Genomic DNA, 15249 nt, shown 5'->3' with positions numbered 1-15249 from the left:
TATTGCGAGTTACTTTAATGAATAAATCTTTCCCTTTTAGTTTTTATAGATGCTTCTGCAGAAAAGTTGAAATGATCAATTGCCATGTGCCTCTTTCGGAAACAATAGTGCGAAAAGGCTGCTCTGGTTTGTGGGTCTTTATTGAAAAGAAAGGTTCAAGTTGTAACCCCTGAGCCTTCGTTACAATTCTAGACTGGGTTTCTTGGTTCATTTCCTACAAGAGGCTCTTCGCCGTGTTCTTAACTTTTTTAGGCTCACCTTTCACTATCCGGAAGTTTTTTATAACAGCAACTGAAGCGTTTAAAGAGAACTGTCCATCAGTCAACAGTACAAAAAAAACCCTTTCTTAGCCGCGGTAAACAACATCAACTTTTTTTTTACTTCAAGGACTCAGCAAGAGGTAGTAACCGTATGCTATTCTTTTGTGTTTCTTTTTGACTACGCATAATGACATCTGCACACTCAGACACACACCTTGTCCTCCCATCCTCCGTAGCATGCTTAGAAACAGTCCTCGCTAGGGCGAGGAGCTCAATGGCGCTGAGCCTCGGTTCCGCGCAGAACTTAGGGCCGAGCTTGAGTGCCTCTAGGTGCTCTCCCGGTATCGTATATTGAACAAAAAGCATGATAAAAAGAGCTCTAGCCAAAATAAGTGCGGTGTAAAACACAGGGACGCCTCACTACTCTACTTACTGGGGGTGCTGTACAGAATTTCCTTAACATGCGGACGGGTTTATATTGGGCAAACAGGGCGTTGGCTCTGTGTACGACGAAAAGAACACACCGGAACCTTCAAAACCAGCGCGTACGCGAATTTGCCTTCGCACTGCCACACGTGTGGATGCAGGCCCTTGTTCAATTAAAAAGTAGTGGTCTTCAAACACAGCGATCAGATCACAAGAGAACTAATGAAAGCATTCCATATCAAAAAAGAAGGGGAGTCCTGCGTTAGTCAGACATCAATATCTTTGCATGAAAAAGAAGAAATCCTAATCAGTAGCATGTCTGTTTGAATGAAATATGTCACACCTGTGCAGTTACCCGTGGCGTGAAATTAATAATGACGTCGACATGGTCCTTCGCCGGCACCTCTGCGCATGTTCTTGTGTGTTTTTATCTTATGTGTTCAGATAATTTGTATAATTCAATAAATTCTTCAGTTGAGAGTCAGTGCTTGTTTGTGTCTCTTCTATTCGTCCCGTGAGTTTGTGCGCTGTTACTGCCCATAATAAGCTGTCGGTATACAGTAGTCTGGTGAAGTCACTTGGTAAAAGAAAAGGATTACATTGTGCAAAAAGTTTGATGGAATCGCAAAGGCCGCACTGGTTGTCCCGCTTTGACTTACATCCATTTTTTCGTGCTGTATTTTTTGGAAAATGCTGCACCAGCTTGCTCAAACAAAAGCACTGCCATGATTGTTTGAATATTTTGAGTGGTAATGATCTTTGATGAATGTAGCGAGTTGGGCTTGTTGGTACATAATTCTGGCACACAATACAGCTCGAAACACACACAGTGGATGGAACACAAATGACGATGTCGAGCACTTATATTCAACATATGTCAATGGAAAATTGCACGCGTATTTTATTTTATTGCGATAGCAAAGATAGGGACATCCTCAACGAAGTTCGCCGTCTCCGCCGCCATCAATCACGTAGAGGTATATATATATATATATATATATATATATATATTCTTATATTATATATATGACGCATGAAGGTAGCGATGGTTGGTAGAAGCCGAAGAGGAAGTGCTTTTACAATAAACATGGCGTATGAGCCAGGCCACGTCTCCCATTCATCATAGCGTCACACGAGTCGACAGGATGGAGACCTGCCTGCCACTTCATCAGTCACTCATCATCGACGCAGTTCCCCAGAAGACGCCCTGACCGTACATTGACTACCGAATCATCGCTTAGGAGGACAATGACCAGCCCCATGACAGAACCATTGGCTGACCTCGACATCCCCAAGTACACCGGATCAGCGTACGACGGACCCGTAGAGGACAAACTTCAGCGACTACGTCACCGGTGAGGCATTCAAATTTTGCCTAACTCACATATTCCAGAACGACGAATCATGGCAAAAATTAAAGAGGAGATGATTACCCCTTTTAATGACTCTTACCAAGACTTACTCATTGCTAACCATCTAGAGACAACTGCACACTATCCTCAATTTCCTAAGCAGTCATCAAGCATTCGAAAGTCCAGCGCGAATCGACAAGTGCCTCAAGACAAAGTGGCACATGCGTTTACTTACAGAAGACCATTCGTATATTGGGAAAAACCCAACCGTCAAGTGCAGCTCCCTTGTGTACGGAAGTCGGCCTTTCCGAAGTCGTGGCATCAACATACGACACGAGACGTCGCTCACCCTACCGATGCCTTGCATGCTTCGTCTCGCATACATGGTCCACCACCTGGTTTTCTACGACGCAGCTCTTCAAAGGCTCCTAACGGTCACTGTTCATGTCATAAGGACGCCTTGTTCATGGTAGACCAGCTGACACATAGGGAAAATACCAAACAACACCAAGATGACTCAAAGAGTGGAAATCAGTCTCCACGCATTGGAGCAGCTTACTCCCCATCTCGCAGACTTGGCCCGCATCCTGGTTTTACATCACTTCGCTGTTTCATTGCTCACAACACTCATCTCACGCCTCACTCGCCCACTACGGTTGGGATAGAGCTGCGGAACTCCGAATATACTCAGCCAAGCCTTGGACCAACAATCGTCATTCATGCATCAGAACAGCTTATCTCCCAAGCTGTGGACACAGAGAAACAGCCCCAAGTAAAATCTGACCAAACCAATCCTCTCGCAGTGTCGCCGTCGAGTTCCCAGCCACCTGGGAGCCCAATCGACACAGGAGGTTCGGAACGATCAACTTTCAAGCACTTCCCTGTGCCATGAACGTCCATTAAGAATGTCGTTGCAAGAGCCTCAGCAGATTTTTCTTTCAATTCTGGCACACTATCTCCACTGCCTGACAAGAATCTTGACACCCTAACAACTATCGACTATTTACTGATCAAATCACCATGCAAAGAAAAGCAGACAAATGCTCCTGAAAGATGCCCATCTGATCAACTTTCACAAAAAGACGAGCACTTTCAGCAAAGGAAACTCCACAAACTCCAGGAACTACAACGGACACACCAACAAGGACGACGACGCAAAGCAAGCGTCTTAAAACACCTTCAAGAAGCGAGGCATCTTCGCATAAGGGATCGGCGCCAGAAACGCATTTGGCACAAAATATCAAGACTGCGCCTAAGATTACAGCTCCGAAACCTCAGGATACACCGAACAAGACGAGAAGTCACCAGTTCCACCACGCAAGGATTCAGACACCATCCCGTTAGTTTACAACAACGAGCACGCACGCCGCAAAGACAGTGACGCCGAAGACCGATCTACTGCAACGCTTTCAAACAGCGTCCACTCTTCGCAATAATGCCAGATATTTCATCAGTCTCCACGTTCAAAGCATTCTTGTGTTATCCAGGACGCAACCATCAGACTCGCCCGCCAGATCTCTTATTGATATCACCGGACTGCCACACTCTCCCTTCGAGTCTTAGCCACGAAGAAGACAACACGTGCATTTTAAAATTTGTGAGACTACCTCCTTATTTTGACATTGGTGACTTCCAAACCACTCCTTGTTTACTTTTTCTTGTTTGTAAGTTGGAACTCATGCTTTCTTTCGGGGGGAGGGGGAATCATGTGAAGTATGAAGGTAGCGATGGTTGGTAGAAGCCGAGGAGGAAGAAGTGCTTTTAGAATAAACATGGCGTATGAGCCAAGCCACGTCTCCCATTCATCCTAGCGTCATATATATATATATATATATATATATATATATATATATATATATATATATATATATATATATATATATAGGGAAAATAAGTACACGCCTTTAAAAAATGTTTACGGGTGACGTTTCGATCGGAGACCGATCTTCATCAGACATCGATGAAGATTAGTCTCCGATGAAAACGTCACCAATAAACAGTTTTTTAGAGGCGTATACATATTTGGCCTTGATTCTACGGCAACCGAAGCAAGACTCTTTATAATCTACTATATATATATACATACATACACACACACATATATATATATACATATATACATATATATCTATATATATATATATATATATAATGTGTGTATTCTGACGAAGGCCGTGCCAAGCCGAAACATTAGCAAAGACAATTTCTTTTTCAAATTTGCTATCTGCAAGTTCATTCAATATAGAAAATACCCGGACTTGTCGTGCCTTCTCTTCAATATATATATATATATATATATATATATATATATATATATATATATATATATATATATATATATATAAATATTTATATATAATAAGGAAAAGAAGTGTATACCTAAGGGCTCGTTTTTCCGTGTTTTAACACAATATGAGATCTAACAGACAGTAATGCCAAGGAATGTACAGGGGAAGTTATTAGAACCAATGGAATGTAAATAAGAAGAAAGAAAAGTGGATGAAAAAATAACCAGCCGTGAGTAGGAGCCAGCAAGAACAGGAACCAGCCGTGAGCTGCTCACGGCTGGTTATTTTTTCATCCACTTTTCTTTCTTCTTATTTACATTCCATTGTTTCTAATAACTTCCCCTGTACATTCCTTGACTTCACTGTCTGTTAGAACTCATATATATATATATATATATATATATATATATATATATATATATATATATATATATATATAGCTTACCTACAACTAGTGGTAACCAGACACGCGGTGCCTCCGCGCATGAGCGGACTAGTGAAGGAAGTAAGGATGAATCTTTACCCAGCGGACCAGTCCTTGAATCCTGTCGAAATAATTGCCCCTCGGAGAACGGCTCGTAGGCTTGCCAACTACCGGGCGTCCATCGTTCTCCTTCACAATCTACTACGAAGTCAACCTCAGACGATCACGTTCAGCCGATTCTAGGGTTGTCGAAATCGCCCGTGACGTGCAACAATCACTTGCCTCGAGCATCGGACAACCAGCTACCCTCTAGCCAGCCCAACGACACGATTCCTGCAGTAATACAGTCGACGACGGACAATGCGCTTTCGAACCCGCCATGTCTACAACAGCCGATGCCTACTACGTCCAAAACTGTCAGTGTTTCGACTTCTGGTGCCCCTACTGCTCAAGCCTCCTGCTGCTTACTGCGAACTCATCGCACCGATGATCTCTAAAAAGCAAGGCCCAGTGACTACCATCTAATCGTCGGAGTGGCTATGAAAAGAGAAAAGAAGAGAAAAGCGAGCCCCGTTATTGTCTGCTTCAAAGAGCGACACCGCCACAGTAGCTCACGAGGGAGGGGGGTGAGGAGGGATAAAAAGGATAGGAGTAAAGATGTGGGAAAGCCGAAGAAGGAGAAGAGAAGAAGAGACGTGTGGTAAGCCACAGCGAGCGAGGACAAATCGAGGGGATAGAAGAGATAGGAAAGATGGAGCACGGTCACTGGAGTCCGAGGACGGGGCGCACCTGCGAGAGCTCCTTTCGGCGTCGGTGGATGGCATAGAACAAGTCCAGTAAATCAGAGCTGCACTGTCGTCGGAGGTGGAAGGTCGTCGGTGGCAGGAGATGACGTAGGGCGAGTCCAGTCGGCCAGAGCCACGCTGACGCGGGAGATCGCAAGCGCGCGGAGCGCGCGAGCGCACGACCGGTCAACTCGAAATCCAGCAAGCGAGTCCCATCTAATCGTCCTTGTAAAGATTCTTCCGACTACTCTGTATCTAGAATATTCTTAAAAATTCGCAAAGTGATAGAAAAGCGGATACGGTGCGAATTGCATATCTCTACGTTAAAACTTATTTAGAAGCTAGCATTGTGCCTAGAGGCCTCCGCATTGTCATAAAACCCGCCACAGCTAGCATGTCTGATTTTGAGGTTTTCGCGTGGAACGAGGTGCTCTCGAGAGCTACTTTTGATTTGGTGCGCATTGTCATTCGGCATTACGAAACATCACTCAAAGCCATTCGTAACCAAGAAAGCCAATTACTTTCTCATCATAAACTCGCCATCCATGAATGCGCGCTGCTGGCAGCATACCGCCGAAAAAAATCAGATGAAGTATATGCAGCTAAAATAAAGAAGCTTGTCAGGGACAAAGTTATTACGCCTTATACTCCCCCGATAAGGTATACCGCTAAAATTTCTTCGAAATCGATTAACTACAGACCTCTAGGTGACCTCCTGTCATCAACTAACGTAGTCGACCTGTTTTCGTATGGACTTTCCGCTGATGAAATTTCGCTCTTGTCACGAGGACTCAATTTTTGCCCAGTGACAGGAGGTTTTAGTGAATTCCAGCTGATGAAAGATTTGCCAGAAATTCAGGACTGAGAGAATACTTTTTTGACAAAAGCCCTGCTAATGCGCCTACCTCTATTTTGCCATCTTACAAACATTGGACCCCCCCTACCCAACGAAATAACTTCCTAGACCTCTATATCTCTGCCGTTCAACGCGATGTGCTACATATTTACCGCAAACAGGTTCCGTTTAAGAGAAACCTTTCAATCAACGAAACCGCAGCAATGCAGCAACTGAAAGGTCTTGGTGGTATCATAATTGAACGAGCTGATAAAGGCGGAGCTGTGGTACTACTAAACAAACACGATTATGACAGCGAAGCTTCCAGACAGCTTTCCAACAGCACTTTTTACAGGCGGCTAGACGAAGACCCCACTGAGCAGCTCAAATCTATCGTTATACGCATGCTAACTAACCTCATTGAAAAGCGAAAAATTCCCAATTCCGCTCTGCATACCCCCGTTCCAATAAGTCCAGTCGCGGGGCGCTTTTACCTCCTGCCAAAAGTACATAACTCAGGAAACCCTGGTCGACCCATCGTTTCCGGCATTGGTACAGTTACGGAACTGGTCTCCCAATTTGTAGATACAGTAACTAACTGAATTCCGTCTTGTTTTCCATCGTACATCAAAGACACAAACCACTTCTTGTCCGACATTGTTGACCTCTCTGTCCCCCCTGATTCACTCCTGGTTACCCTTGACGTAGCGTCCCTATATACGAACATTCCCCATGCAGATGGAATACGAGCAGTACTTCACTCATACGAGTCTGTCTGTGACAAAATAATTGACAGCTCGACTTTGATGTCCTGGAATCAAACAACTTTGAATTTGACGGCACTCATTACCTCCTAGTTAATGGCACCTCGATGGGCACACCCATAGGCCCTAGTTATGCCAATATTTTCATGGGCATACTCGAAAACAAATTTCTGGCAAGCCGTTCACTTAAATTAGTGTACTACAAAAGGTACATTGACGATATATTGATGATTTGGCAGCACGGTGAACCTAATTTGTTATCGTTCATTCATGATTTTAACAACACTCATCCGTTCATTTCATTCTCTCATACCTACTCAGGACAAGCTATCAACATTCTTGACGTAACAGTGACAATGTGTGACGGCAAGCTTGCCACTAAAGTTTACAGAAAACCAACTGATACTCAACAGTACCTTCATTTTAATAGCAACCATGTCAAGCACTCTAAAACCAGCACACCCTATAGCCAGGCCTTCGTTTTTAAAGAATATGCTCCCAAGAAACTGATTTTAATTCCAATTGTGCGCAGCTTCAGAACGCTTTATCAAAACAGAAATACCCTTCCAAGATTATAGATGACGCCATAAAAAGGGCAAGTAACCAGGACCGCAAAACGCTTTTAAGCACCAAGAATAAACAGCCGGTCTTTTCCTGCACTAACCTTGTTCTAACATTTTCCGCGCCTGTGCAACACGTAAATGCCATTTTAAGAAAGCACCATAACATACTTTTAAAAGAGAACGACTTAAATCAATTTTCCCAGAACCACCAAGTGTGACGTACAGAAGAGCGCAAAATCTGCGTGACCTACTCATGTCGTCAAAAAGCGTACGCAGTAAACCTACTGGCTGCCGTCCTTGCAACAAACCTCGTTGCAAAGTCTGCCAGCATATGACCACTTCACTTACCGCAAACAGCACCGCATCTAAGTTCAGCGTGAAAATAAATGGTGACTATAACTGCGACACGCGTAATGTAGTTTACCTCCTGGAATGCTTGATCAGTGGAATGCAGTACGTAGGCGAAACCGAAACACCCTTCTGATATCGGTTTAACAATCACAAAGCTCATATCTCTTCACTTCCTCACCTTCCAATATCAAAGCATGCTAACGCAATTGGCCACTCATTTGACCACATTAGAGCCACAATTCTGGAGTTTGGCTTCCGAACGCATCATGACAGGGAAGTGCGCGAATAATTTGTCATCTTTAAGTTCAATACAATCGCAGGTGGTTTAAATGAGAGTACGGGAAAACTTAGCGTCTTGCATAACTGACCGTTGTAGATGTTATTGCTTGTACCAGCTGTAATCCTTGTGCACGTGTCGTGACTTGTTAATTGATTGCTTATAAGTAGGATGTGATACAGGGGCCCCCATATAGATTTCATGTCTGATTGTTGTACTTGTTTTTATGATGTTTGCACTCACGTGATCATTGCAAGCGAAACGTATGCGCTTATATGCTGTTGCACCACTGTTACATCTGTTATTCTGACAAAGGCCGGTCCCACGGCCGAAACGTAACTGGTTTTCGACGTGTGTCTTCTTTTTATTCATATATATATATATATATATATATATATATATATATATATATATATATATATACACACGCACAAGTAGCCTTATTATGGTCATCTACTGTGGCCGCGCCGCAGACAGAAATCTTGGTTACTTAGCAAGCGCCTGTTTACTACAATTATTACTTCTCCTAAACATGCTAGCAATAATTGCTTCGTAAAACATTGAAATATGTTGCTATCGCATCCATTACAATAGCCCTTTTGGCGAAAATGTGACTTTTTTATACCGTGCGAAGCAGACATCATCAACTGCATATATCAGCAAGTTGTGGGGATGGCACGCTTACACAAAGCTCCCCCAGATAGGAAGATAGGAAATGCGTTATGTTTCTGTAATGTCATGGATGATTCGAGTTTCGCTCTTCTTAATGACAAAAGTGTTGTTAGGTCAGGACAGCAATCTTGACGGGTATAGAATGGCTACCAAAAAGCCTTTTAAAATCCTTTCCTTTACGCACGTTTTTTTTACAATAGCTGCAATATCCTTTAGGCCGTTGTTGACACATCTCTCGATTTGGCCAGCGTGTACACTTTTCCACACTTATGAACACTTTCCACGCAATCAGCATTACGGTTTTGGTGCTGGGAATATCTCAGCACCAAAAAGGCCGTCTAAACTCTGCAGAACGACGGAACCGGGGAAAGGACGCTACAGGTATGTGGCACAAGGCCCTTTGTTAATTGCGCGAAAAGGGTCTTGTTGAGTGTAGAAAAGTATACGTTGGTGAAACGAGAAATACATTAACGACGGGCTAAGGGAGCATGCAGCTGATTCAAAAAGCATGAGTAAAGAAAGGAATTTTTAATGTTTTCTTGACAGCCATTTTAAAATCTGTCAGAGTTGCTCTCTCGATCTAACGAATACTACCATCATTAAAAAGACCAAAAAGCAAATCACGCTTGATGTCACAGAAGCGGAACGCATTCCCTATCCGGGGAGGGCTGTACAAGCACGGTTTCTCGACAGCCTACCGATACAGAGACGGCGTATATATGTACGCATGTGCGGTGAATGTCGTCGGTTTCGGGCAGTATAAGTACACGTGCAGTTTTTCAATAAAAGTTGTTGAAAGTTCAGTGCTCGTCATAGTCCCTTGTGTTCTTTCTGTTAAGTATGTTTTCAGCTGCGGTGTGCCAGAAGCGAGCGTCCTTGAGCTCACTTAGTTTCTAAAACGGCTATATTTGTCACCGGTAAAGCGCACTTTCTCAACTTTGCATAGAAATCACGAGTCAAGGAGAAAGAATGAAAGAAACCTTCGATTTCTGAATGCTACAAGAAATCCTTACTATTATTCTCAGGCACTGTGCCATGCTCCCGACCGGGTTGCAGAAATTAGGTGTCTTTTCTTATCTTCTAACCACTACCACCACCACTATTATTCATACTGAGTCTTAATACATCACGCAGTCTTAAGCTATTGGAGCTGACCAGTATGAACGTATTAGAGGCTGATAAAAAAATAAACTTAAGTCATGTACTGTTACCGACGTACGCTCACCCCGTGGAAATAGGCAGCCGTCCTCAAGAACTCTTGACATGCTGGCCTCCTTCTGTTGAACAAAAAAAGAACGCAGAAACTTACGGTTCTTCAAATGGCGTCCTGATCGAAAGGAAGTTCTAAGGCAACCTTATCAGAAACCTGGGTAAAACGGCAAAGTGTTTTACATAAACACATGATTATTACAAATAACAAGGACGTGTTCGAAGTCTGTAAAAGACTACAAAATAAATTCTGAGACTATTTGACAGAATCATGTCTTGTAATGGTGCAAGTAGTACTGAGAGGTCGGGATTACAGGATACTTTAAATCATAAAAAGAAGAAGCAAGAAGCAACTAAAGCATACTAACATGTAACATTTCTCCTATTTGAAGATACAGTCGTGACTCGTGAGTAATGTAAGAAGGAACAAGAAATTCGAGTTTGAAAGGGCAAAAAAGCAATGAAAAATTTATGTCAGAGCGAAAGCTCAATGTATGACAATGCCTAATCTAGCAATATTATCAATAGCAGTGCATTACTTACCAATAAATTAAGCTGAGCGTATGACACGACGTGCGCAACAAGTGGAGCGTTTGCGAAATGATTTCGATGATGTGAGAGCGTCGGACTACAATTATTTATTAGAAATCAAACAAGCTCCAATAAAAAAAGAACTTTCCGTGGATCAAGAGCCGTAATAAAATGCTTTTTGTCCGTTTCCGTTATAGATGGCGTTACTATGGGTAATGGCGCGAATGGTTCAAAAATTGGTTAAAGTGGTTAGGCTTGGCATCTGCCGCGATATACCGGGGCCCAGTTGAACCAAGCTAGCACTACCATGGCCTCCGAGATTGCGGAAAATTGTTCAATGGTCATCGCTGCTATGTAGCTTGTGCTACTTTCGCTCTGCTGCTACTGATGTCTGCGTAGTGAAGATGGGTAACGTTGGGCACGGAAACAGTGACCTATAAGAGACCGCTTTCGCACGGGTGATTTGAAGTGCGCTAACGCGATGCGGACAATCAAACCGTGACTTTATTTCAAATAAGCACTTTCTTGGCACAAAACTAGCACGACGAGGGTTATAGACCACTATTTGAACAATCAACGCCGGCTATTAGCATTCCTTCAAACGGAGACATAGGTCCCCAGAAAAACATCAATTGAGACAAAACAGCCTACGGTTTAACATGAAGATTTCAAATTAGGAGAAACTTTTCAAGCATGAGGTGCCCGCCAAATATACGATTACTTGTTATGTAGCAATATAATTGCGACGTATTGTGCTTCAAAATATACATTTCTGATTTAGCATTTATTGCCATGATCACTTTGGCGCATTCCAGCTGCATTAGCGCTTGTGACCTGTCAAAGGTAATTTCAGTGTCGCCTCTCATAGTGCTCAAGACTACGCATCTGTGTACATGGTCCTTTTTTTTTGCTTTTTGGCCACCTCCGTAGGTTCGTGTATCCCGATGCTGAGAGTCGAACCACCGTTTCGAACTTAAAAGCGGAACGATGTAAAACTGAGCTATATACATCACGGTGGCGCGCCCTGCGTGGCGTTGCTAACCTATAGCACATTTATGCTGTGTGTCCCACCGGCATTTGTATACTTTTGCGCACATTTACCTTAAGTTAAACAGTTCAGTGTCCGCTGCCGGAGGTGAATCTTTCGAGCGTTCGCATGCCGCTGCGGTGCTGTCAAGCTACATTGCAGTTATGCTATCAATCAAAGTCGAACCCACTTATATCACCAGTGAAGTGCCCCGAAAATTTTATTGTTATAACTGATCAGTGTTATAAGAGGGTTGCACGAAAAAAATCACAGCGTATCCACGGAGTGAATGATGATGAGTGGGGAGAAGTGTCCGTCTGTCCATCTGTCCACGTGTCCATGTGTTCGTCCGTCCTTGCATGCGTCCATGCGTTCGATCGCGTTCGAGAACGCAGAAGGCGCCCGTGTAACACCGACGAGGCACGAGCCAAGGAAGCCGAGTGCAAGCGTCTTCAACGCACCCGCCGCTGTGCTTCGTCCACGTTCCACCAACAATCCGCCACACATGACGACAACCCAGGAGGCAGAGAGGCACTCGTTCTCCGCGTACCCAGGCACAGCCCGCGCAGCAGCCAATCGGAAAGTAGCGGTACAGCGCCATTAAGAATGCCCCAATTCAACTGCGGTTTGTATCTACTTCTATGAGACAGCGCCGTTTATTATACTGTTCGGGAAATATTGGCTTCTCTTTCTCGTCTCTTCTTCTCTCAGTTACAGGTGACGCATGACAAGGCCAGACTAAGAGGAGCTTACCCCTAAAAAATGCAAAAGAGGGGATGATATGCTGTTGAAATAAAAACAACTATCGCTTGGGCTTCCTTGTTAGTCCTTTTGGTAGCATCTACTGAGGCACTACGTACGAATAGCGGGGCGTTTGCTAGCGTTTGCCATGGATAAAGAGAGCAGAATTTCTGCTCAGTGGCACAAAAGAGCGCAGGTCCTCAACTCATCGAATCCCGAAGTAGTCACCTGGCAATCAGTGGTTGAGAAGAGCGAACAGAAGAAGGCCAAACATACTGTGGAGACACCGAAAAAAAAGGGAGGAACGTCTAACAAAGCGGCGTCGCCATGCAGGAGGCTGGTTGACTGATAATACGGTGAAACTTCGTGAAAGTGCTAGTCCGACTCGGTACTTGAATACGAGCTTCGTAAACAGTTCGTTTAGATATGTGTGCGACGAATGGACAGCCTCTGCTACAAGAAAGGCTTGGCGCCGGTAATTAGTTCCTTGCGTGAAACGTTCAGCTTAGCCGACGCCCCCTTAGCTCACGCTATGTATATCCTGGCGTATCCGAACGAAGTCACTGCGCCTGTACGTTTCATTACGCCGTTTCGTGCAACCGTTTAAGCGCTTAACGGTGGTAGAACATATAGCCAAGCGTGTTATTTTGACGTGTGTGTAGTTAACCAGCCAATACAATTTTCCGCGCTTGGTGGCGACCACGCCTCAATGTTTCTGGAGCTTCCAGATTGCTTAGGATGATTTCCTTAAGATTGCATGCAGGACGTGAATAGTCTAGTTTTTTTTTCTTTTTTTTTCAAGAGTTGATTGTCAAGTTTATAGACGATGGACGCTAAACCTGTTTGCCGCTATCAATGGGCAGGGCATATAGTCAGCGTTATCATTTTTCGTGGGCACACGATCACTCGAGTAAAGAGTCATCTTGAATACGCCTATTAGTGCCTTCGTCAACGTCATGACCATGTGACGATATTACGGTGCTAGCTACGACAGAGAATCAACTCACCGAAGCACTGTCGAGTGACCAGGGCTGTCATCACGGCGGCGATGGTGAGGGTAAGAATTGACAGCACGGACAGTGAGCCTGCAAAAGTGACAAAATAAATTTATGGGCAGCGAAGGGGGCGGCACTGAACTGCGCTAGCAAGTGGATAGGTGCTGGTGATTATAAATATTCCTTTTAGTCCTAAGTTCTGTTCACTGTAGGGAGCGTTACAAAAACAAAAACCTGTCCACGTACTCTACAATAAAGCTGAAGTAGTGATTCAACGAACTATTATCATTTACTATATTTAAACTAAATAGTTATGGACTTTCTCTCGATTATCTACTGAATATTTAGGACGTATGTAGATGACATAAAATACTACCTGCCGGAAATAATTCAAAACTTGGATACTAAGCTAGAATAAATGCCCTAATGATTTTTCTGAAGTGAAAGAAGCTGCCTCAATGGAAAAAAGGAACAGCGCGAACGCTTCTGCAATTGCTCCCTTCTCACGTGGCCTCACTTTCTTGAGTTTACCAGGTTGGTAGCGTACATAGAACACATGCTAAACGGTGGTAGCCTTGAAAAAACAACCAGACATTTTGTTCTACCAAGTGGTATCCAAAAGACCTACAAAATTCGCAATACGGTTTTTGAAAAGATAAATCCACTGAGCTCGCATTGCCCACGCAAAACGAAATAATTATTTAAGTGTTCGAAAGTCAAAACTTGGTTCTCAGTATCCTTTTGGAGTTCGCGAAAGCGTTCGACCTCATTAGCTACAACATAATAATTAAAAAATTGAAGCATTGTGGCATTCGAGGAAAAAGCTTTTTTGCTTATCACATCTTATCCGCAAAATCTTACGCAGTTTGTCATGGTTGATGGCCACTAATATTCAAATAAACCAGTTAATGCAGGTGTACCACGAGGGGGCATTCTCGGTCCTTTTCTCTTGGTTTTTTATATTAATGATCTTGTTCACATGATCGTACGGCAAAAGATGTACTATACGCTGATGATGCTGGCCTCTTTTTCACTGGCTCGGATGTTGCACGTCTTTCTCACCGGGCAAATGAAGCACTTCATTTTATTCACTCGTGGGCTACTAGCAACGATCTGAAACTAAACATCAGTAAAATAAGGCCATGTTGTTTCACTTGCGGAATAATTCCTGTGTGATCCCCCGATTAGTGCTCAATATTTTTGAAATGGAAGTTGTGAATACATTCAAAACACTAGGCGTATTTTTCTCGAGTAACGTGTCCTAGGATGATTGCATCAATTAATTGCTCAAAAAGCTGTCAAAGATAATTGGCCTGATGCGTCGACATTGCTTTACCTTCACTCTTGCAATTAAGAATATAACATACAATGCTACATTTTCCTCCACTTTGACTTATGGTGCACTGGTCTGTAGGACAATAACACAAGAAAATATAAAAAACTTCTTTTACTACAAAAACATGCAATACGCATAGTTTTTACCAATCCTTACCTAAGTCACACACAGGACATGTTCGAAAAGCTTGAAATTGTAGGCGTACGAAACATACACATTTTCAGATTACTCCGGCAAGCCAAGTTGGAAAAAAAATTTCCCCTTCTATAGACATAGGAGAAATTGACAAAAAATGACCCTGCATATCACACATGCCATCATGAGATATGGAAAGTTCAAAAGTGCCACATGAATTATGGAAAGCAAATGCTCGGGTACACATTACCTACACTACTAAACAAACTTGCCAAAGA

The 15249-nt window shown here is 43.3% G+C and overlaps 1 protein-coding gene across 2 annotated transcripts in view; it reads right to left on the bottom strand.

The window, feature by feature from the left end:
* The window catches only part of LOC142765448 (protein Skeletor, isoforms B/C-like), a 71415-nt gene that overhangs the window by 17559 nt on the left and 38607 nt on the right, over positions 1-15249 (bottom strand). For both annotated transcript variants that reach the window (XM_075866480.1, XM_075866481.1), the window contains exons 8-9: positions 13513-13590; positions 10223-10274 (exon numbers count right to left, since the gene is read on the bottom strand). In XM_075866480.1, the coding sequence (XP_075722595.1) occupies positions 10246-10274; positions 13513-13590 (107 nt within the window). In that variant the 3' untranslated portion in view covers positions 10223-10245. The remainder of the gene's footprint in view (positions 1-10222; positions 10275-13512; positions 13591-15249) is intronic.

The sequence above is a fragment of the Rhipicephalus microplus genome, chromosome 6, assembly GCF_043290135.1.
Source record: "Rhipicephalus microplus isolate Deutch F79 chromosome 6, USDA_Rmic, whole genome shotgun sequence".
NCBI classification, from domain to species: Eukaryota; Metazoa; Arthropoda; class Arachnida; order Ixodida; family Ixodidae; genus Rhipicephalus; species Rhipicephalus microplus.
This window is presented reverse-complemented; position numbering and strand designations above follow the sequence as displayed.